This window comes from Aythya fuligula, chromosome 16 (assembly GCF_009819795.1).
Source record: "Aythya fuligula isolate bAytFul2 chromosome 16, bAytFul2.pri, whole genome shotgun sequence".
Taxonomy (NCBI): Eukaryota; Metazoa; Chordata; class Aves; order Anseriformes; family Anatidae; genus Aythya; species Aythya fuligula.
The window spans coordinates 11,040,763-11,063,120 of NC_045574.1; the positions used below are offsets into that span (position 1 = coordinate 11,040,763).

Consider the following 22,358-nt stretch of genomic DNA (forward strand, 5'->3'; position numbering starts at 1 on the left):
TGATGAATAGATACAGTATTAGATGTCCCAAATCTCTGCCAATTCACCTTATGCCACTGTGTATCAGTGGAGCAGGAGTTCTTTCTACCAGCTGTAGTCCCAGGTGTGAACTCTGCATTCACGCAGCCCAGAGATGCACAGACACAAACCCAGCTCCAGGTAAACTGGCAATAGCAGAGGTACACCAGCACAGTGCTTCGCCTGAGTTTATATTCTTACTGACACCCAGAACAGGATTGACTAGCAAGACAGAACACAGTTCCGTTGATAGCGTAATACTGGTGCTGTTGCCTCATGCAGCAAATTCTCTTTCTGTTGTATTAATTATTTACTGAAGCTGGTTACTACTGAAACTATGAAAGCTGAAATATATCCGTGAATTTTGTTTTTAATCTTCTGCTAATGATTTTGGAGTAGATAATACAACAGAGAATATGGTGAGCGTGATTTTTGTTGCCAAGTTTATCTGTGAATAAACTTCGCAGCTCTGAAAATGCAGCACTATTTAAAATAAGCTGAAGAAAAAACAAACAAACAAACAAACAAAAAACATTTACAAGCTCTTTTGAGGCTGGTACTTGTGTGCAGTCTCCTTTTATGTTATTGTTAGCTTTCAAGGAAGTTAATCATAGGGTGAACCGGAGCTCCTATCGCAGCGACGAGCCAGGATGCCGTAACATGTCTGTGCTAGTCAGCAAATGGATGCGTGTGTTGGGCTGAAATAATGCAGGTGGCCGGGCTGTACCCTGAGTCACCGCGGTTCCCAGGGCTTCCTCCAGCGCTGGGCAGCTGCCTGCTACTCCCACATGTAACGGAGCTCGTTCAGGGACTGGTGCCTTAATTGCACCGTCTGTCCAGGGGGATTTTGCCAACGTCTCTGCAGAGCATCAGCCCTGGAGAGGAACAAGTCCTTTTCAAGTCGTTAGCGTGAGTGAGTCAATTAAGGAACTAAACTCTGCAGGCTCGGCGTACTCATCTGTTTATGAATTTTATCTCCACGTTATTTCTACTCTCAACAAAATTTAATTCAGTCCCATAAACCTCTCTGTGTTATGTGAAGTCTGAATGATAGTTAACAGCGCGTTCTGCCCCTGAAATCCTGCTGGAAAGACCACAGATCTGCACTCTGGCACTCGCTGCAGAAAGAATTATTTCATAATAGGAGTGTAAGCAAATGCCATCAGCAAAAAAATAATAAAGCTCATCAAAACCTCCTTTGCTTTCCAGTGACAAACATCACTTAAGATATGACTGACATCACCACAAGGGAAAGCATGTTTCAAAATGGAGCAGCAAACAGAGCCTCTTGTATTATATAAACAAAAGAATGACTAAAGCAATAGGAAGATGTTCTAATCCAAAATACAAATGTTTTCCTTTCCTGTATAGCAGTTTTGAGACACCCAATGTGTGCTTGGATGCATCATCATGACTTTTACTTGACCTGGAGCCACAGGAAGCTACTCACGATGGGTACTTATGCTATGAAAGGTAAAGGCATCTTCAAAGCAATTCAGCATTAGGATGAAATAGTCTGAGCCCATCTCTGGGACCTGAGTCTGTTCAGAAAGGACAACTCATCCTTCCGCAGCTGCACCAAGTGCAGTGGTGCTCTCGGGAGATCCCTGTACACAGCTTTCCACACAACAGACCAGTGAGTACCTCTTAGTTTTAGAGCAGAGAGCACAGCTCCTTATTCATCATCCCTTGTCTGGCAAGTGTAAAACCTGTGCCTGTGTAAAAACCCAGCAAAGCCTTTGCACAGAAAGCATATGGCAGGGGGGATGCTCTGCCACTTCTGCTGTGCTGTGGTGGGAGAGGGAGCGCTGCCTGCGCCTTGCCTCCAGGCAGGCGTTATGCTGAGCTCTCGAGCGTCATGGCACAGTTTTTTCATCTGTGGAAGCAGATTAAAGGTTCTCAAGTCGTTTAAAAGCAAATGCTGCGATGATTTATGGGTTGTTTTTTATGGCCATGTGGAAGTGAAAAACTGGGAACTGAAAGAAAGGCACAACCTCTGTGAACTTCACGTTGCATAAATTCCCAGCAAGGTGTCATCTTTGCGCATCGTGGCTGTGCTCCAGTGTCACTGGGATGTTGCACTGAAACTTGGAGCTAACTGGCTAGGAAATAGAGGAAAATACACTCTGGTAAAAAATCTTGTGGGTATGTTTTTTTTCTGACAAAGGCTGACTTAGGACAAAAAGGCACGTAGTAACAATCTTATTTTCATGTCTTCTGACTACAAAAGACAGCTGAATTCCTAATGTAGATGTAGTTTTGGCAAAAATAATCCCCTTGGTGTAGAATATTAAAATTCTGGCTTTCATCTCTGAAAGCAAGAATCCTTTGGCAGTACGTGCTTTCACGTCCAGAAAATTATAGGGTTTTGTCTTTTTCCTCTTGTAGCCGCTATACCCGTTGCTGATACTACAATGCAGTTGCCTTTGGTGGTTTTTTTGGTTGGTTGGTTTTGGGTTTGATTTATTAATTTTTTTTCCAGATGAAAGTTTATTGACAAGAGAAGACTTCACTGTCTTCATTGTTCCATTCTCTTGTTGTTGTTGTTTTTTTTTGTTTTTTTTTTTTGTGTGTGTGTGTGTATGTGGTTTTGTTTTTTTTTTCACTAGTGATAACAGAAAGGGGAATTGGAAACACTTTGCAGAGCCAGGAGAGCTTTATAAAAGTGAGACCTGAAGTTAATTTCCTCACCACCACAGTATCCCTGTCACCTGGGGCCTCTCACCTCAGTTGAGTGCATACTGCCACTTTCCAGCCCAGCAAGAAGGACCCTCCTGAGGTGCCATCCCAACAGACACAAGCCTTTTGCGTGGGCGTTCCAGCTTGATGTGCTTCAGCACTATCCCAGCAAAGAGTTAATGATTTTTTTCCCTATGGAAACCAGGGGTGAGTTGAAAAAGACTACTGAGATAGCACCAAAATATGTCTTGAGATGTATTGAGATGGAGGATGAGAAGGAACATTGCATTTTCCTTTTTTTTTTTTTTTTTTTTTTAAATTGTTCTAGAAGAGGAAAGGTTGTAAATTAATGATTGCTCTCCTTTTGCACCTGCAGCATTAGGTAATACAGGAGAGCAGGAGGGCTCTGACTGCATTAGAAACCAGAGGTGGGAAAGCAAGTAGTGAAGCAACAACTCAGTGAAAAAGAAATGAAGTGGGCTTGTTCTTTTTTTTTTTTTTTTTTTTTTTTTTTTTTTTTAACTTTTAATGAGGCTGGTGTTAATACACTGAGGCCTCATTAGCAACCTAAAAGGGGCTTTATGGCCATCTCACAGGCAGCCCCTCTGTCCTGGTGGGCACTGGGGGCCGCCTGGCTGCAGGAGCAGGCTGTTGCAAGGCTGTGGCAGTGGTGACATCTAGAGGACAGGCACACTGCAGCTCTGTGCTGCCGGCAGCTGGCAGGATGCTCTCTCCAGCCAAAGGCCGTTTTCTGCTGCCAGCTAAACTAATTTCCCAGTGATGTAACAGGGGAAAACATTAAAAAACACTCTGTGTGCACACAGAGCTGCCCCCTGAGAAAACGCTGTGCTTTCTTAATCCTGTAGCCTTCGCTGCAGTTTCAGATTTCATTAACTAATGGTGTAAGCTGTACTGCTGCAGGCAAAGGAAAAAAGGGTGAACTCAGTTCCTTCGGGGCTGTGATTGATTGGCTTATCAGGAGGCTGCATCTGGGGGAACTGACACTATTCCCGGAGCCAGGGTCAAGTGACCGTGTGTAACGCGGAGCAGATGCAGCTGTTGTGCTGCGGGGAGTATTTCCAGTGTCCTCCTCCTGGCCACCGACAGCATCTTGCCCCTGGAAGCAGTGCACAAATAACCAGAATTATGATTACAGCTGCAGCTATGGTGAATTGACACCTCTGTTTTTTGCAGCCCTAGCAAGAGGTGAGATGCAGGTGTTTAGGCAACACAAGAATAACAAAAAGAAGGTGTGAAGAGGAGTTCAAAGCCCTAGGCTTCACTCAGCCTCCCTGGTCCTGGCAGCCCAGCTCCTCACGCATGTCTTGGCACAGAACCCATCAGTGGCAGAGCTGCCCTGGGGCTTGCCGGCGGTGCAGGCACCAGTGTTACCTCCACTGTCCCGTGTGACCACGAGTGCTTTCATGTTCACTGCTTTTTTCTTTTCCCCGAGAAAGTGGATCCATTGTTTCTCTGCCATTTGCTCCTTTAAAGCTGCATGACAGCAATGAAGTCCAGCAGGCAGAGTGAGCCTGGCCCCGAGCTTCCATGGGAAACATTAAACTGCAGTTCTAAGAGAAATGATGAAATCTTTACTAGTAGGATTTAACAGCCTACTTATTCTGGAGCCAGCCAGGAGAGATTTACAATGCTGTAAAATAAGCTAATTCTATTTTAAATTCTTTCAAAAACCAAATGGCACAAACTGTCTTTAAAACCAAAGGGCAGATCTGACTTTTTAAAGAGATTACGCTTTGTGAGGCCAAAACTAAAAGCTGTTGACCCAAACATTTAACAAATATTTGTGAAGACTAGCAAGGAGAGGGATTTCTGGAATTGTTTCCACTCCGAAGGGAAACGGATGGTAGTCTCTATCTCCTCGGTGCAGCCTAGGTTGGGTACACAGGACGTGCACAAAGCCCTGCTCCCACACGTACAACAGGTACAAACAGCAGCTGGTAATCTTCTTCGGCAACCCGAGTCTGCCTCTGCAGCCCGAATTATCACAAGTCCTCTTCCGTGTAACTTCCTCCCATGCCCACAGCACCTCTGCAATACTTGTTTGTTCTTTCTTTCTCTCACAAAGCGCTGCTGCCAAATCAGTCCCCGAACCAGCTGTGAACTGAGTTTGCAGGCAGCTTCTCGGAGAACCCCTTGGGCTGCACAGTCAAACTTGGCACTTGCCAGACTTCTGGCAGCAGTCACTTAAAAAAAAAAAAAAAAAGAAAAAGAGGCTTGTAATTGCTTCACCAGTGAGCCTGAGAGAAGTGAGTAGCACTGGTACCTACTTCGGTTAAGCCATGTATGAATTCTGTGAGTAAGAGCCCTGACATATGAGGACAGTAACTGCAGGACGGAGCTCCTAACCAAAGTAGGATGCTGGCTGAATTCCAGGGCGTTCAGTTGTTCTGTGCTTGTTGCACTGAACATCAAGTTATATTATCAAAATTGTACATCTGAGTAAGACTCTGGTAGTTCATGTGAAATGTTTTGCTCAGTTCTTACTTGTTTTTTCCAAAAGGTTGGGTGATCTTTTCAGACTGATTCAGAAATGAGTGTTCGTGTCCTACTGGTTTAATTAGTCACATGGACCGAATACCATGCCCGAAGGGAAACACAGCTTCTTCGAGCAGGCTTCAGCCTTCTTTGGGAAGGCAACTTGTGGTGTTTCAGGGTGAGATGTAGGAGCAGCACAGAGCTGGAAGGGCGATCGTTGGGAATTGTGTGTTTCATAGGGACGGTGATACATTGATAACTGCAGAGGAGGCCCCTAGCTTTAAACTTGACCCTGCCCACTGGACAGTCCTGTCTATGAATTACTTATCATGCCTGGATGCAAGCCAGTTGCAGGATTGCTCGCCCAGTTATTTGTTTGGCCAGCGAATGCTATCTCAGTGTATGAAACCAACTGGCTTTGTTTTTTTCCTACCTTTGTTGATAAGAGCCAACAGATGTCAGTATAGCCTGAATAACAAGAGGCTGTGTTGCTGCTCAGGGCTCTGCTTCTGCAGAACCTCCCTCAGTGGGAGTTTTGCCACCAGACTCATGTAGCATGCCTGGGAGAGGGGGAGAATGTCGCCAAGAACAGTATCGGTGTGTTAGGGGAGGCTGGAGAGGCTCTCACAGCTAAAAATATCCGCCCGAGTATTTTTAAAAACGTATTCGAGGGTCCTTATAAACACACGGGCTTTTGTTGACAGAACAAGACTGCTCATTTATGTTGTGTATTATCCTTGAAAACCTGCTCTGTTTATGCAGGGAGTCCCATGACAACTCAGTTTGCTAAAGGTGCCACAATGATCTCAACAACAAACACGTTGCTTTATCTCCTAGAAAGGGACGGAGGGGAAACAGGAAGTATCTGCAGTCTGCAGGACAGCCAGTTAAGAAAAGGAAATAAGCTGCTTTATCAAAATATCGCTTTTCTGTTTTCACAAGTGCAATCCCAGTGGCTTTCCAGCCCAGCTCGGGGCACCTCGCATGTGGCAGGTCTCCCCTAGAGGTATGATTGAAGCCCAATGAAACCAGTGGAATTAGGTAGGTCATCTGGCTAAGGGATTTCTGAATGGAAGGAATTTTACCATGTGCTCTATTCTTTTGTCACCTGAAGCCATAAATATTTGTTCAGGTGACAGCTCTCGGACCCAGAAAGCCACTGTTGGGAACTAGGGAGTATCACACATGATCTTCAAAGGGTAAAACAAAAAAGGAGGAGTCTGAGGGGGACCACACTTTAGTACTCTTGAAGTAAAACTGAGGCATGATGCTGAAAACTAACTAAGCGTCCATAAAGATAGTCAAGGGGAAAGGTAGCAAGTTTTATTGTATTCAATGGAGTGAAAAGCTTGTACTTTGGAATTTGGATGGTGTTACTGGCTGGTTCTGTGCCCAGTGAACCCTACCTGTCAGCGAGCAGTGGGTCTCCCCAGAGCACAGGCTGCCGTTACTGCTAAAAGACAGTTAAATGAGTGCTTTCAGGAGTTTGGCAAGAGGAATGGAGCCAGAAGCAAACAGTCACACTTTAATTTATAGCCACAGTGTCATTTTGAACTCACACTGCAATACTCTCAGGTAGCAAAAGCCAAGAACTACCATCTTTGAACGCCCTTCTTGCCATGGCCCGTCTGCTATCCCTCACCGCGTTGTCAGGACCATGGAGAAGACAAATGGTGGATGAGGTGATGAAGGATCTCGTGGTGATTGCTTCGGAATAGCTAACATCTGCATAAAGCCAATCAGGATATTAATTAAGTTGGAAGCTTACCGACTCAGCTACACTCCACACACAGTGCACAGCTTTGTTCCTGGAGTCCATGACTTCACTCTGCGGCTTCAGGGAATCAGCGATGGACCAGAGGGATGTCAGAACTGGCATTTAGACCAGGATGTCATCACATCCCATAACCATATCTGTATGCTCCTGTCTCCTCCGTAAAGACTTTGCTCTCACTATACATGGAATGGACTTGAATATCCTCCTAGGTGAAGGTGATTTTGCTCATCCTGTGAGCCCAGGTGGGAAGCTGAAAGCCTGCTGTGCACTAACAGTGATATAGCATTTGTTAACCATGTCCTGAGAGCACCATCCCATAAATGAAAGCACTAATAACTTCTGTCATTTTGTACTTTAAATACAATTCAAAGGCTACGAATTCTGACTGTCATCCCTTATCTGAGTATCATGATTCTTATTTAGCAGGAGAGCTGTCTTTTGAATTAAGAGATGTGGCTCTGTGGTTATAGGTATTAGAAACTTTGTGGTTATAGGTGTTAGAAACTCCTGGTTCTCAGGGCTTCTGAAAGAAGCCAACAAGTTAACAGTTTAGACTGATATATACATAGAGATATAGAAAGTCAAGATTGAAATTAGGCACTTAGTCACCCACTTAAATCTAAACTTCGGTGTAGGAAATAGGAGAATAACAGCAGCTACTTATTGACCTGAAACAAAGGATCAAAAGTAGAGACCAGACAGAACCTGCTTCAGCTAAAATTAATGGAAAATCCTCCCAGTAGTTATTTGGTCATACAGACAGTGAGCAAACTTCATAAATCTAGTTTCCTCACTTTATGCACTAAGTGCCTTGCGTTACAACTGGGTGGCAAAATGCATTCTTCAGGGGTGCTCAGCACCCTTCGCTCCTCCAGCTGCACTGAGTGGCAATTACAGGGTCTCTGAAAAGCTGAGTCCTCTACTTGAGATGCCTTGACCCGAGATGCCAGGCTACAGCCACCTACACTGGAAAACCTGAGTGCGAATCAGTGCTCTGGAGAGAGGACAGCCTGTGGGAGGGGAGTGCCAGAAAGCTCATAAGCATGTCTGACACATTGGTGTTTTGCAACAAGAAATGAACATTGCATGTATAGATCACTTACTGTAATGGGGGTGGGAGTTTTGCTAGGGTGTCCTGAGTTCAATCGATTAGTTTCCCTCCCAAGGCACAAATTAATGCAAATTTTACTCATTTACATTTCTCTTGCTGACATGTTTCTTGGTATTGATCCAAGTTCTTTTGCTTATGTGTCCATGTCTCTTTTAATGATATAGTCCCATGGTTATTGCCTCTCTTCTCTCTTCTTTGGTACTTTTTTGCACTCCCAGGTGGCCTGCTTTGCTTTTTAACCTCTCCACTTTTTTTTTTTTTTCTCTTCTTTTTTTTCCCTGTTGCAGATGGTAGAAGCAATGCAATAAACCCACAGAGAGATCTGCAGCCCAGTGGTCAGGGAAGGGCAACTCTGTTCCCTTCATTCCCTGAGCAGTCAGGAGGAGGCAGGGTCTTCAGTCATCCCCACTCCACTTGCTGGCCAGAGGAGAGGAGATGTAGAGATGTCTTTAGGAGCAGCGAACCCTACAGCCACGCTACATCTGCAGATGCCATGCCTCAGATAGCCCTCTCATATCCCTGATGTGAAGAATTCCTCCTGGGCTGGTGCAGCTGTGCCTTGTCCCACCAGCCAGCTGGACTTTACAAGCTCTCCCTTCGCTATGTGTGGACATTTACTTCTTGTGATGTTTTTTGCTTAAGGAGGTTGAAAGAAGCTGAAACTGTGACATGAGCTATGCAAGCTACCATGCACAGGTGGGTAGATACATAGTGTGTGTCCATGGACATGACCAGCAGCTTTAAGAATCATTTTCTTTAACTGCAAACCACTTTCAAGCCTGAATCTGTCCCCAGTACAAATGCTGCGAGTACTACGTGGATGAACAGTATTCGTATATGGCAGAAGATAGTTTGTTCTTAGAGGTAATTCCCTCTGCTATCTCTGAAACTGGGTGTGATTTCAAAAAGCTGTCAATGTGTCACACACTCCTTACCCAGAGGAAATATATGACCTTACCCTTGCTGTTACTAAAGTCAATCAGAAATTTTGCTGCTAAGACTGGTGTAAGCTGGGAAGCTGATGTGTCTCTGACATTGTTAACAGCTGGAAAGGACTAACTACAGTTACACAGTAACTACAGGCAGGGCCGTAGCCAGTATACCAGGATGTGCAATTTCTGATTTCCTGAAACGAGTAATTCATTAGTTATATGAGTTATTTTGGGGGTTCTGAAATGAAATAGAGTGAGGGAAAGCCTGTCTTCCACTTTGACATTCTGCTTCCCTCTCAGATTTCTACTTCAGATCCTACCTAGGAAAGGATGAATGTTGCAGCAAATGTTACAGCAAAGATAAGCTTGGAGTGCTCTGCAGCACTCGTCACCTGAACCGGAAAAGTTTTCGAAGTAATGAAACTGAAACAGACTGGTCGTAAACTTGTCTTGCTATAAACTGCGCAGGCAGGAAAACAGAAAAGGGTTGTCTACCTGCAGAGCCGTGGGAACAAATTAATAGGCTGAATATTTCCCTTTAGTTTCTCACTTTACCTTCTGGTTTTGTTTAGAATTTTTTTTTTTCTCCACAGCACTTGCAAGTTCCCTTTCCTTTAGCAGCAGCACATAGATCCCCACAGCACAGCATGCTTCACAGAACTGTCCTGTCTCCAAGTATAACCTTACTCTTGTTCTAGTGCCTCTCCAAAAAGCACAGAAAGAAAAAGAAAACCACTATTAATAATCCTCTAGTCTGACCTTTACATTTTCTTGGTATATTACATTCTCAGGGGTGTGCTCATCAGAAGGATGAACTCTCAGTCACAGAGGAAAAGACATTACAGCAGTGGAGACAGAAAGTGAGTCATGTGGGCATCTCAAGCATAATGCAAGATTGATTAATTTCTGCAGTGTGCAGCAACTGTTTCTGAAGCTTGGGCTCATAGTGATGTTTAAAGTGAACTTATCTGCTGGGTAATGATTTAATTTGTACACTTACTAATTGTTGTAACAGCCAGGCAGCAGGGTATTGATTAGGTGCTGTGAATGTTGCAACACAATAAATGGAAAGAAGTAGGTGTTCTCTCCCTTGGCTCAGGTGATGCCTTTCTCCAGGAACAGACCCACTGACTTTCAGGAGCACAACTTGCAGGAGTGAAGAGATAAGAACCTGACCATAGCTACCAGGTCTGGCTGAAAGTCAGTTAAATAGGGATAAATGTGTTGAAATAATTAACATCCTTCTTATGAGGGACACAAACACACAGTGTCTTCTGATGGAATAGGTGCCAATCTCCCTGGGCCTGTTCCTGTTGCGAAGCATTTGTTCATGACCCTGTCTGAGCCCAGACTCACAGATCATTTAAATACATTTCCTGAACTTTGTTCTGGCATCCCCACTCGCCGTCGCTGATTGTTCCTGGAAACACATTGGGAACAGGATGCCAGAGAGGAGGTTTGCAAAGAAGCCCCAGCTCCCTCCCGCAGTATGGGGCTGAAGGCGAGGAGTGCTGCCGCGGGCTGCGTGGTGTTTGTCGTGGCCTTCAGCAGAGGCAGGACCAGGAGCGAGGGCTCCTCCTCTGCGTCTCTGAATACCAAGCAGCCTGCTTTAAGCCTGGGTCCCAAGACTAATAAAAACTCTTGAGTGATGAGACACAAAAGATGTGCAGAGCTGGCTAACAGTGACCTCCGAGTACAGTCCGGGGCAGCTCTCCCCTCGCCCGTTCGGGTGGCAGGAACGAAGAGGCAAGAGGGAGCCACTGCAGCCTGTAATGGATGTGTTCTGCTAACACGGACTTACAGGTTTCCAAAGAGAAATTTATATCAAGATGTCTAACTCATGAGAAAGCACTGAAAGTGAGATTTCGGTTATAACCACGCAGGCTCTTAGCAGATATGCCACAGCACAGAGAGCTGCTTGGAAAGATCTAACTCCAGAGTGCAGGATGTGTGGCCAGGCCCCAGAGAATATTAGTCATATTATAAGTGAATGCTTAGAGCTGGCCGGAGATGAGTATAAAGTACAGTATGACAAAGTTGGCAGTATGTGCATTGAGCATGCTGCCGGAGGGGGGGATACTGCCACAACCACAATTATCACTCCCAGCCAGGTGAATTGATTGCAACTGAGGTAAAATTGAAGTTTGTTAAAAAACAAAACAACAGTCAGATGTGGTGCCTGCAGAATAGAGGGGGAGAGCGACAGAGCAAGCTTCGACCTTAACGTCTGCGCTGGGTGACGGCACTGATGGAGAACACAAGAAGCCACAAATACGAGTGCATATAGCAGGAAGAAAATCTGGGGCATGAAAATGGGCCGTGACTCGGTATCTCCCCCTTATTTCCAGTGGGTTGAGATCTTGTGGCAGCGCACCTCCACGGCAGCTCTCTGACAGAGCAGTGGGCAGCATCCCCCCAACTCCCCGATGTCACCCCAGCTCCCAGCCTAGCTGGGGGGCGAGTGAGGGAGTAACGGGGGCCGTGAGGTGTGCACCGAGCGACATGACGGGGCCGGGGAGACACCGTCCCCCCGCCTCACACCTCGTGTCCCCCCCCCCCCCAGCACCGGCGGCCGCCTGAGGGCCGCTCCCCTCACAAGATGGTAGCCATGGCGGCATCACGTGCGGGGGCCCGGCCGCCGAGGGGCGGGGAGGGGCGGGCGCGGCGCTCGGCAGCCCCGGCCCCGCGGGGCCGTTTAAGAGCCCGCCGGGCGCCGCCTCGCCCTGCCCGGCCCGGCCCGGCCCCAGCCCGGCGGAGAGCATGCGGTAGGGGCGGGCGGGAGGCCGCGGCACCGGCAGCATGGGGCTGTGCTACAGCCTGCGCTCCCGCCTGGCCGCGGCGCGCCCCTCGGTGCCGTACGGCGGCCGGGGCGAGGCGGACCCCCCCCCGGTGACAGCGGAGCACGGCGACCCGCAGGTGCGGCACCGGCTGCGGCAGGACCTGGTGGCCAAGGAGCGGGCGGACAAGAAGCGGAGCAAGAGCATCGACAAGACGCTGAAGGCGGAGAAGAGGGAGTACAAGCAGACGCACAGGCTGCTGCTGCTCGGTGAGCGGCGGGCGGGACGCGGCCGGCGGCTCCCCCCCGGGGGCGAACCGGGGACGGGGGCTCGGCATCGCCCCGGGGGGGGCGGTCGGGGCGGTGGCTGCACCTCGAGGGGTCGGAGGGACCCCCCCCAGCCGTGGGCGGTGCTGGGGGCTGTGGGAGGTTTTCCCCCTTTTTTGAGTTTGGTTTTTATTTATTTATTTATTTATCTGTCTTCCCGTGCGCGTTCGTTCGTGGCTTGGCGTCGCCTCGCCGAGTGCTGGCGGCTTGGGGAGGTGTCGGGGCTCCGAGGTTGGTTGCAGCCCGGCGGGGCCGTGCACCTGCCTGTGCGGCGGGGCCGGGGGCTGGGCGGGGGGCACGGGGTGCTGCAGGGGGTGCCAGAGGTGCTTGGGGTGCTCCCAACACACGGCCGAGCAGAGCCGTGCATTAGCCGCCAGGTAAGTCCAGGGGGCTCGGAAATTCTCCCACTCCCCTTCCCTCAGCACGCTTCGGCTGGGACACCGACAGCACGTTGCGGAGCTCTGGACATCTTGGGGTAGCAAATGGTGCCTCAAACTTCTGCAGGCTGGGGAGCCTCCTGCCTGCTGAGGTTGGCATGGTACCCCGTGTGATGAATGGGGAGACTTGGCCCTCTTGGTGTTATTTTATTTTATTTTATTTTAACTCAATATGTTTGTAGTCTGTATTTGAGGGGCTGAATTGCTGAGGAGCTTTAGAGAGCAGTATTGAGATGGTGTTATAAGTCTCAGTGCTAAAAGTTTTTGGTCTATAAATGTGATCCCTTGTGATGTGGCCACAGCGATACGTGCTTCTGAAGGTGTCTTCCTTCTTCTGGGGGGGAGGGCAGAGCAAGTGATCCTTGCGTGAAGGCTCTGAGCTCTGTATGCTGCAAGCGCGTTGGTGGGAAGTCACACCTCTGACCAACGTGGCTCTCCTTTCAAGAACAGGCTGCATCACAGGTATTTTAGATCTTAACTTTTTAATTTATTTCAAGTCTGTTCTGCAGTAAACAAGTGCTTGGAGAAGGAGCTGTGAGAATGGATGTCTCTTTCTTTGTAGATTAAAAACAAAACAAGACTAATGCTGATGTTAATCTGCTTGCCTGTAAGTCAGGAAGGCTATCTGATGGGCTGCTGCATTTGCACTAGGCAATGTTTCAGTGGCCTGTTTTTTTTTTTTTAATGTTTCTTCTAGCACATTGTGCCACGGCGCTGCTTTTTGCAGAAGTGACATTAAACATAGTGGGTTAAATGACATATCCTAGTAGTTTGAAGTTATCCATAGTGAAGCCAAAAGAGAGAGTATTCTTTGTCAAAGTACTGATTTATAAATCTGATGGATATGAGTCAGTGTTATGCTGGCAGTGGTTTATTATATTTCAGCCTGGACTTGAATAGCAGGAAGTCACTTCTTGGCCCTCTTGTAAATCTTGGGATGCCTAAGAGACCCATTTCCCCGCGCCTTGCGCAGAGACTGTCAGTTCTCTAGTTAGCTTCCTTCCCTTGTTGCGTCTCCCTGTATCCCGCTCGTACTGTTACTCCGTGAATTTTCTATTTCTAAACTGGACCAAGAAGTTTGTTGCATGGTTGATTATGTGCATGTGCAGGTATTGCTGCTGTAGCTGAGCATCTCTGTACTGAGACATAGCCTGCATGCTTATGGATTACACCTGCTAATTATGCAGGGCAGTGAAATTGACCTGCAATTGAATGAGGGGCAGGACTGTCTAGCTTGGATTTAAAGCAGCAACTGAGTCTACTTCCAAGGAATAGAGCTAGGGTAGGGGAAAATATGCTGAAGAAGTGCAGACGAGGGATGTTTCCTCACCTGACACTGTAGGCTTAATGGCAAAAGCTTCAAAAGGTACTCAGTTTCTTGCTTGTGCTACCAACTCTTCAGGCTGATGTGCTCCTGCAGACACAGAGCAATGGTGTGAATGGTGAAGGACACTGCAGGTGGCTGCTCTTTCTCTGAGAGTGACAGAACTTAAATGAGAACTGTACCAATGCTTCAGGTCTGGTCTGTATGAGAAGTTACTTTATCTTTAAGGTACACCTGCATTAGCTCACTGCAAACATCAAGAGCTGAAAAGCTGCACAGCAAATCCAGAGTTTACTCCTGTCACATGCTTTGGTGTACAGAATGTAGTGAATGCACAGTCAGGTGTGTCTGTGCCTGGGTGTGTTTTGTTTTGTGATGTGGATAACATACCTTAAAGCTATAAGCTCTGGTCTGTTACTTGCAATATTAGAATGCTGGTCAGTGTGACTGATGCTTGACATTCAGTTTTGTGTTTTGTTTTTTTGTTTTTTTTTTTTTTTTTTTTTTTTTTTTTTTAGACCTACTAGAGTTCCTTGCTTTGTCAGTGTTCTCAGGGATGTGCAGTGCATGTGGGTATCCCTGTCCTGTTACTCGATTTATTTTATTTCTCTTTCATTGCTTTTCAACCATTTCTTGACATCAGGTAAATTACTAATTCCTAAAACTTCTCTTAATTTTTGTGGGACAAAGGTTTTACATCTGCTGTATCTTTGAAGCAGTAATTTGACTCCATACTTGTGGTAGTACATGAGTTTTTCCCTTTGTGCATTTCCCTTTCACACAAACAATCAGATGTGATTTCATTGGATTTTGTTTAATGCGCTGCATGTGGGTGTACCAAGTCTCAATTTAAGACTCTGCTCATAATTATGATGACAGTTCAGGGCTACTACAGTGTATTGGAGGGTGTTTTTCAGAGTGTGGGGGCTTTCTTTTTGTTTTGGGAACAGTCTTCAGCCTAAATTTGAAGTGTGCTTGTGGGGGAATTTTAAACTTACGGCGGATTTTAAACTTTGCTGTAGAACAATTCCACTATGTGTGTGTCCCACTGGTGACTTTAATTTTGGTCTTCCTCGGCCTTTTTTAAGACTTGTATTATAATTCATCTTAAATTTTGTTTTTATCATATAACAAATATATGAAAACAATGTTATTCCTTTCTCTGGGGTTTTAATGTTTTTGATCAGTTAGTATTTTTCCAACAACAACTTAAAAAAAAAAAAAAAATTGTCAGAAATGTGCTCAGCTCTCCTGGTGTTTGTGTTGCTTTGCTATGAACTCTCACCCATGTGAGAGGTACTTATGGCTTATTCCCATAGAGAAAAGGGGGCTTAGATATCTTTGTATGTAAATAGAGATGCATGTGCTTGTTATCTGGGATATTTAACTACAACATACTAAACAGTTCTGAATCTTAGCTACATCAGTTCTTAAATAATTGTTAGAAGTGTTCTTACTTATAGGTACAAATATGAATATAGGCCATGCAAATTAAAAGCTTTTGTAGGGGAAATACATTACACAGGGAAAAAAAATGCTTTAAGACGCTAGAAAATATCAGCATGAAGACTAACCGCAGTCACTCTTTCTGTGTGTGTGCTGCATGGTAAGCCCCTGGATAACATATAATTAAAGACTGTCTTGTATGGTTTACATTGTATTTTCTTCCACAGGGCTTGTACTTCATTGAGTGCACAAGATGGATGTTGTGCAGTGAATGAGTGGCTATTCAATATTCTTATCCTCCTCGTACAATGTGTTACCCCGTGCCCTATTTATGACACGCCATCCGTACCCCGTACTGAATAAAGAACTGTTGAACTCCTTGTGGGCTTTTCTGCAGCCCTGATCACTGCAGGGAATGTAGTCTCCACAAATGTCAGTGACTGTGTCTGCATGGCACTGCTGTGCGATGAGGTGGCATCGTTCTCCTGCTTTTATGGATGCTGGGGAGGGAAATAGGACCATAGAAGGACTAAGGCTAAAGCTGTCCGAAGCTGCCATAAAGTTTAAATGAGTGATCTTTGCATAATGTTAACTTTTCTGCATAGCACTCAGCTTCTTTTAGTGCACTTCATGTGTTTAGAGCATGGATGTCATGGCTGTGAATGCTCAAGTCAAGCTTTGGATGCTGCAGTTGCAATCTCGGAGGTGTGAAGCATGGCTTGGTGCCAGTGATGGGAAGCACGTGTTGCTCGGTTTGCTGCGGTAGCACTGCACCAGAATGAAGCTGGTCTGGTTCTGCAGGGCTGCATTTAATGGCATAACCCACAAATATCCTTCCTCATGTTGTGATTCCGTACCTTGCTTGCAGTTAGGTGGTTATCCTGACACTACTCTGCTTCTGTCAGGGACCGGGCGGGTGGGGAAGGCATGGCTGAGAGGAAGGCAACCAGTTGTACAGATAAGTATCTGTTTAGGTGCTTGAAGAGATTCCCTCTCACAGGAGCTTGTCACTGTAGAAAATAGTTTCATTCACTTCCAGCTCTCATTTGTTTCTTGTGCCTCATGTTTTGTGAGCTGAAGTAGGTATAAGCCCTGGGAAAAAAAGGATATGATCCTTATTGGAAGATATGTGAAAGGTAGGGAAAAATAGACTAAAACTGTAGAGAGAACCTGTATCCTGTTTTTTTCTAATTCTTGAGAACAGGGTTTCTGAACCTTAACATCTTATACTAAGTTGGTGTTTCATTTCCCCTTTAAAAAATAAGGAATAGGAAAACCAACAAATTCTAGACTCAACCCAATAGGACGCTAGCAGTGCAAGTGTCTTATAACGGGCTGCTCTGCTGAGCAACCTGGCCTCCTGCGCGCTGAGAGAGGCTCAGAAGGCAGCAGTACACAACTGTGCTCCAAACGGGCTGTCATTAGTGGTAAAGGAATTACAATTTTTTCCAACAGGGCTCCCAGTAATTGCCAGATACTACAAAAACACTTGGACGTGGGAATCTGTGGTTTCCATCCACTGGGTACTTTCCATTGCAGGCATGATGATCCCGCTGCAGACACCGGGAGGTGGTATGCTAATTACGGGTCTGTCTTCGTGATGAAGAGCCTCTGCAAGACAAGTCCTACTCGGTTCTCACCACTGCATACAAAATGGGATCTATGGCATAGACTGCTGCCTGTCCAGCAGAGATCTGCTGGATGTGGAGCATTCTCATGCTGAAAAAAAACACCTGGAAAGCTTTGCATACCTTAACAAGGCTTTACTCAATATGCAAGCAGTGCTAGCTCAGGACCTGTGATGCAATTATGGTCACTGTACCTTGGAGCAACATGCTATCTTCAGCACTGGCACATCTATGCTTTAGATAACTTGGTAAAATAGTTTCTCTCCTGTTTCCATAGAAAGGAGACAGACAAGCTACTCATTGTTCTCTGCCTTTATTTCTTCCTCCTTGAGTGCTTCTGACCTTAACTTTTTTTTGTACTATCTATACACAAACAAAAATCACTAGCTTCAGGCAGACACATGGCATGGAAAGCTTCAGCCAGTATATTTGAAATTTGGCAAAGTTAGAGCTGCTTCAAGCAGGGTCTGGCAATAGGAGTTGTTAGGAAACCTACAGCAGCACTGCTATAAAAGTGTCACAATGAAGGACTGCTAATGGATGGCACACTATTGATGCTAGGATGATGCTTTCTGTACAGAGAGCCAAACTGCAAAATAATTGCTTTCACAGTTGCAGCCCTTCAGCATTAGTTGCTCCATGTACGTGCCAGCATGGATTGTTGTGGGGAAGGGGCTGAGGGATCTGGGGGATTCCCTGTTCCCTAGCACCCACCACAGCAGCATGGGTGTGCATCATCTCTCCTCTTCCCCAGTGTGTAGGCAATGTCTGTGTTAGTGGTAACCTGTATTTTTACTCATTAAATGCCTGGTGGGATAGAGATGATGATATCTTACTATAGCAAGGCAGCATTCATGTGTAGCCACAGACCTAATTTGAGAGTTGTATCAAAGACTGTTGCTTATTTTTAAGTGAAGACTATACCCCAGCTGTGCTCTGGTTTTGCCTATTGTTCTTAGCTGTTTGTTCCATCTCTGTCCTGAAGGAAGGCAGCAGCTCTTCCCTTCCTCTTGTAGGAAGGACAGCGGTTGTACCTGCTGGCATCATAAGTTTTCCCAGTGCAGAGTAGGTGGCTATACCTGAGTGAAACTGCCACATTTTTTGCCTGCAGAAGAAGTAAGGACTCACTTAACATGCTTTTGGCTCCAATCAACTTGTGTGCTATTAGGCCAGCTCCATACTATGATTTTTTTCTTTAAGAGTGGGAAGAGCACTGTTTCACTTGCAGTTTCCAGAGCAGGCAACATTGCTTGATCACTCATGTGTAGCTGTTAGCTCCTTTTTGTTCTGCAGCATCTTAAATTGAACTGTCTCCTGTGCTAGGGTTTCTCTAGGTCTGGCGGTGTCATGGCTGGGAATCGCTGATGGAGAGCACCAGCAGTGAAGAAATGAGAGAGGAGGACTGAACACAAACTGGTGCCTCTTAAAAGAGAACGTACTTTGAAAATAAATCATAAAAAAAAGAGAGACCAAGTGCTTCTATGCTATTTATAGTTCAAACTTTACTGCTGCAATAAAGTACAAGCAAAGTCCTGTTGTCTGATTCATGACGCACTTGTGAGATTTTTGGAGCTGCATACAATAATGTGGTTCAAAGTCTCCCCAGTTTCTCAGCATTTATTTTTATATATACATATATATGTTGGAGCTGTGTTTGTGTTGTATGCTGCCTGCAAGAGGCATCTGGGGCAGCTCAGGAAGAGCTGCTGGGTGCCTGAAGGTACAATACCTGGTCCAGAGAAATTGTTTTCCTTCTTTGAGAGCTGGAAGGATGTAGATTCCAGCTATGACAACTTTTTCCAGACCTGATGTCTACCAGTTTTCTTATGTTAGAAGAATCAACCCTTGTTTGTATAGCTTCCTTAGGAAGGAGGGGTGAGATGCAAAAATGTAGAGCGCGATCCCACCTTGACTCCAAATGGATGCTATTCCTGCAGCTATTTCCATCTGTGCTCTCAGCTTGCTCCAGAGTGGGGTTCTGCAGACAATTGTGCAAAATCTTATTCATTGAGCAGTTTCCACCCCCTTGCTAGTGGTGTGACCTACTTGGTCCTAGTAACTGGCCAAAGAAGTCAGGGTTTTGTTCATGTAAGCTACAGACCTTTCTCCTCAGATGTCCTGAACCCACACATTTCAGTGGTAACAGAGGTTTGTGCAGCAACCTGGAATGACACCAGTGCCATCCTAAAATTGTAAAACTGAGGGGGCTTGTATGTGTTAATCTGCCAATACAGCTTTGGAGGGTGGGAATGGTCAGGGTTTTGGCTAAAGGTGGTTTCTCCCCCCCCAAAAAGGTACTCCTTAGGCTTCTAACGCATTTTCTGAAGATAGTTTGGGGGCTCTGCTGCCCTGACATGCAGAGGCTGGTGTTGTAGTGCCTGTGTATTTTAGGTGGTCTCCTCAAGTGCTAGAGCTACAAAGCAGTGCCGCAGACAGGTGAAAAGTTGGCAGCACGTACTCTTGAGTATTACTGACTGCCTACTGGCATGTTGGTCTTGGGCTGACCAGGACTTGGCCTGTGAATTACAACGTTGTTTGCCTGTGGCGCTTGGCTTTTCTTCCAGGCTGTATCATAGTATTTTATTGGCATGTTTCTGTAGTGATAGTGCATTTTCTGATCCCTCTGTGTAATGTCAGTGGTCAGAAACAAATTTAGGAACAAAAATCAATGTTTTTTTTTTCTGAAGAAAATCACTGGGAGGCCTGTATCTTTAACCAGTGCTAGGTTTTGGTAACTCCTGATAAAAATGATGGGAATCTTGCAACTTATATTCAGCTACATACAGACAAATGTGTTTTTAGAAAGGTATCTTTCTTTTATATAAATATTATGTATGTGCACAGATCAATCTGTGTACATCTGTATTTCCTAGCTGTATTCTCATCTGCTTTAAAGTGTTACACATCTGTCTCTGTAAAGTATCCTCTGCTGAAAGGAGGTGGATGATGTTTTAATTTTTAACATTTGCAAGTGTTGTTGCTAAAAGCATATCTATTAGCTGGTGTATTAGCTGTTTGTGTTTTCCTTCTTTGGCAATTCCTGTAACCTTAAGAGAAATTCCCAGAAATACTCAGTTATTTCTGCTCTTTGCAGGGGAAGTGCTTAGGCTCTTTGGGTGGACCTCATAAATAGCTCATCGCGTCTGCAATGTGTGGTTCAGCAGCATTGGATGTTGCAGTGGGAGCAGGAGATGCTGGCACAGCCATCCCACCTACAGCGTTCGGATGGACTTCAGAGGAGTCTTTGTGCCCAGCGGAGCTCCTCATAGGGAACCGCAGCTCTCCTTGGCACAGGCTTCTGTTGCCCTTCCCATGCTGTCTGCCCTTGAACAGCCTCATGCAGGCAGCACCTCAGCTTCTGGCAAGATGCTGAAAAGTGTATTGGCCAGCAGTCATAGCTTGGTTAAAAAACTGTAGTGTCAAAAAGAAGGTAATACTGAGGTGGTCATCTCAACAGGAATGTGAATAGTTTGTGTCTTTTCTGTGGGCTGTCAATACCTGCAGAACTCAGTAAGGTGTGTTCGTATTCTTGGAAGAGAAACAACAAAGAACAGTTACCTCTAATTACACACAGCTCTTCCCTGTTTCTCTTAAATTTGGGAGTGCGTTTATTCAATGAAATCATGCATATTTGTGAATCTTTCTAATTACTACAGTATGAAAAAGGTAAAGGGAAAAAGAGGCAATTCCCTGAAGTGAGGACAAGTCCAGATCTTTGTTATTAGAAAGCCCAGTTGCGGGCATGTAAATCCATAATATTTTAGATATATGGGCCTGAAGGGTGTCTTAAGAGAACTTGAACTCCCTAAACTTACTGTCATTGTTCCCCTGGTCAATGAGGCTTTTGAGAAACAAGCCACTGTATGGCTTATAAATAGCAGCTGAAGTTTTCTTAACTTCCTCTAATATGTTCCTTCTGCAGAGAAAATCCACAGAACTGTCTGGGCAGTGTTTTATAAGATTTGCATGTCACAGAAAACTTGATAAGTGTTCTCTGCGTTGAGGAATGCGGGGAAGGTGTTAAACAGATGTCAGAGAGTTGCTAGTATTTATTTTGCCAAGTGAAGGAAGGGGACGCCAGGGAGGATGGATCAGTTCCTAATTAAGAGAAAGATGTGGATTTACAATCTACAGTCTTAGTCTGTTTAGCCAGCTCTCCAATCTCCTTGACAGCGTGCTGGAAGTGGGGGAAGAACTAAAATTGCTGGGAAAACCCAGTTAAATTCTGCCTCCAGAATGGAGGGGGGCTCTAGGAGGTTTTCTTCCTACTGAGGCATTATTTCTTCTCCTCTTTCTCATCTTAAGCACAGGTTAACATTATTGCAAGGAGAAATCTTCATGTGAAGATCAGCGAGTGCCCCAAACCAGTACCTCAGCTCTGTGCACACCACAAGGCTGAGCGTGGCGCTAGGCCGGCAGCGCGCTTGGGGCCTGGTTTTGGGAACTGAACCCACAGGGCCCTGCCTGAGCGTGGCTCGGCGCAGACGTGTTTGCGCATTGCGGTGCTGCCTCAGCTCACGACTTTGACCTCCAGGAAGTATATCGGGTTCAGTGGAAAAACAAATGAAAGGAGGGCCCAACCCTGCACTACCCTGCGTGTGAACGGCCTGTGCGGGGATGGCATTTATTGCAGTCCCAGGGGAAGCAGCTGTGGGAGCTGCTATGACAGCATCCCTGGGAGCTGCAGGTGATTTATTTGTAGGGTGGAATTCTGCCAGTGTGAGTGGGAAAAGTGGTTTTATGTTTCATTTTAAAGCAGTTTCAGGTGTGACCAGAGCCCTCACTGCAGAGCTTTCTTCCCCTCTCACTGCCCTGTGTGGGGCTGTGTTCCCACCCCAGCCCAACACTGGGGCAGTGCACACATCTGTGCCTACCGTGAGCTTTCTCTGCATTAAATTTTAGGAACGCTAATCCAAAATAAGTTGCTTTTAAAATCTGAGGTTTGCATTTTTGGAGCATGCATCTTATTTTATTTTTTGAAATTCAGTGATATGCGGACCAAGTGCATTACTGACCACTGATGGGCAGGTAGCATCAACGGAGGAGCTTCTAAAGCCCAGTGCACGAGGGCCAGTCAGCACTGTTATGGGGTGGTAAGGGCAGAGAGCGAGCAAGCACTGGTTAACACAGTGCATTTGTAAATCGTGGAGCAGACACGGCTCTTGTGTTTGCATGTTTGATGAACTGAGAGAAGCCCAAGAGCAGGTGACTCCAGGTGCAAGCAGGTGCCCCAAGCTGCACCTGTGTATCAGGCAGTAGATGGTAATGTTACCTGAGCCTGCAGTAGGGCTTTATCTTATGTGCATGCAAGGAGAGTAGGAGGTATGTGTTTTTCCAGAGATTTTGATCTCGCTAATATACTGCAGTGGTTCTGATCATGGTCTTGCTAGCGATAAACATTTTCTGT

General features: G+C 45.9%; 1 protein-coding gene across 1 annotated transcript in view; it reads left to right on the top strand.

Moving 5' to 3' along the window:
• The first annotated feature begins 11,796 nt into the window (after window positions 1-11,796).
• GNAS (GNAS complex locus) overlaps window positions 11,797-22,358 on the top strand; it is a 147,787-nt gene continuing 137,225 nt past the window's right edge. The window contains exon 1 of the mRNA XM_032198139.1: window positions 11,797-12,059. Coding sequence (XP_032054030.1) covers window positions 11,813-12,059 — 247 coding nt within the window. The 5' untranslated portion in view covers window positions 11,797-11,812. The remainder of the gene's footprint in view (window positions 12,060-22,358) is intronic.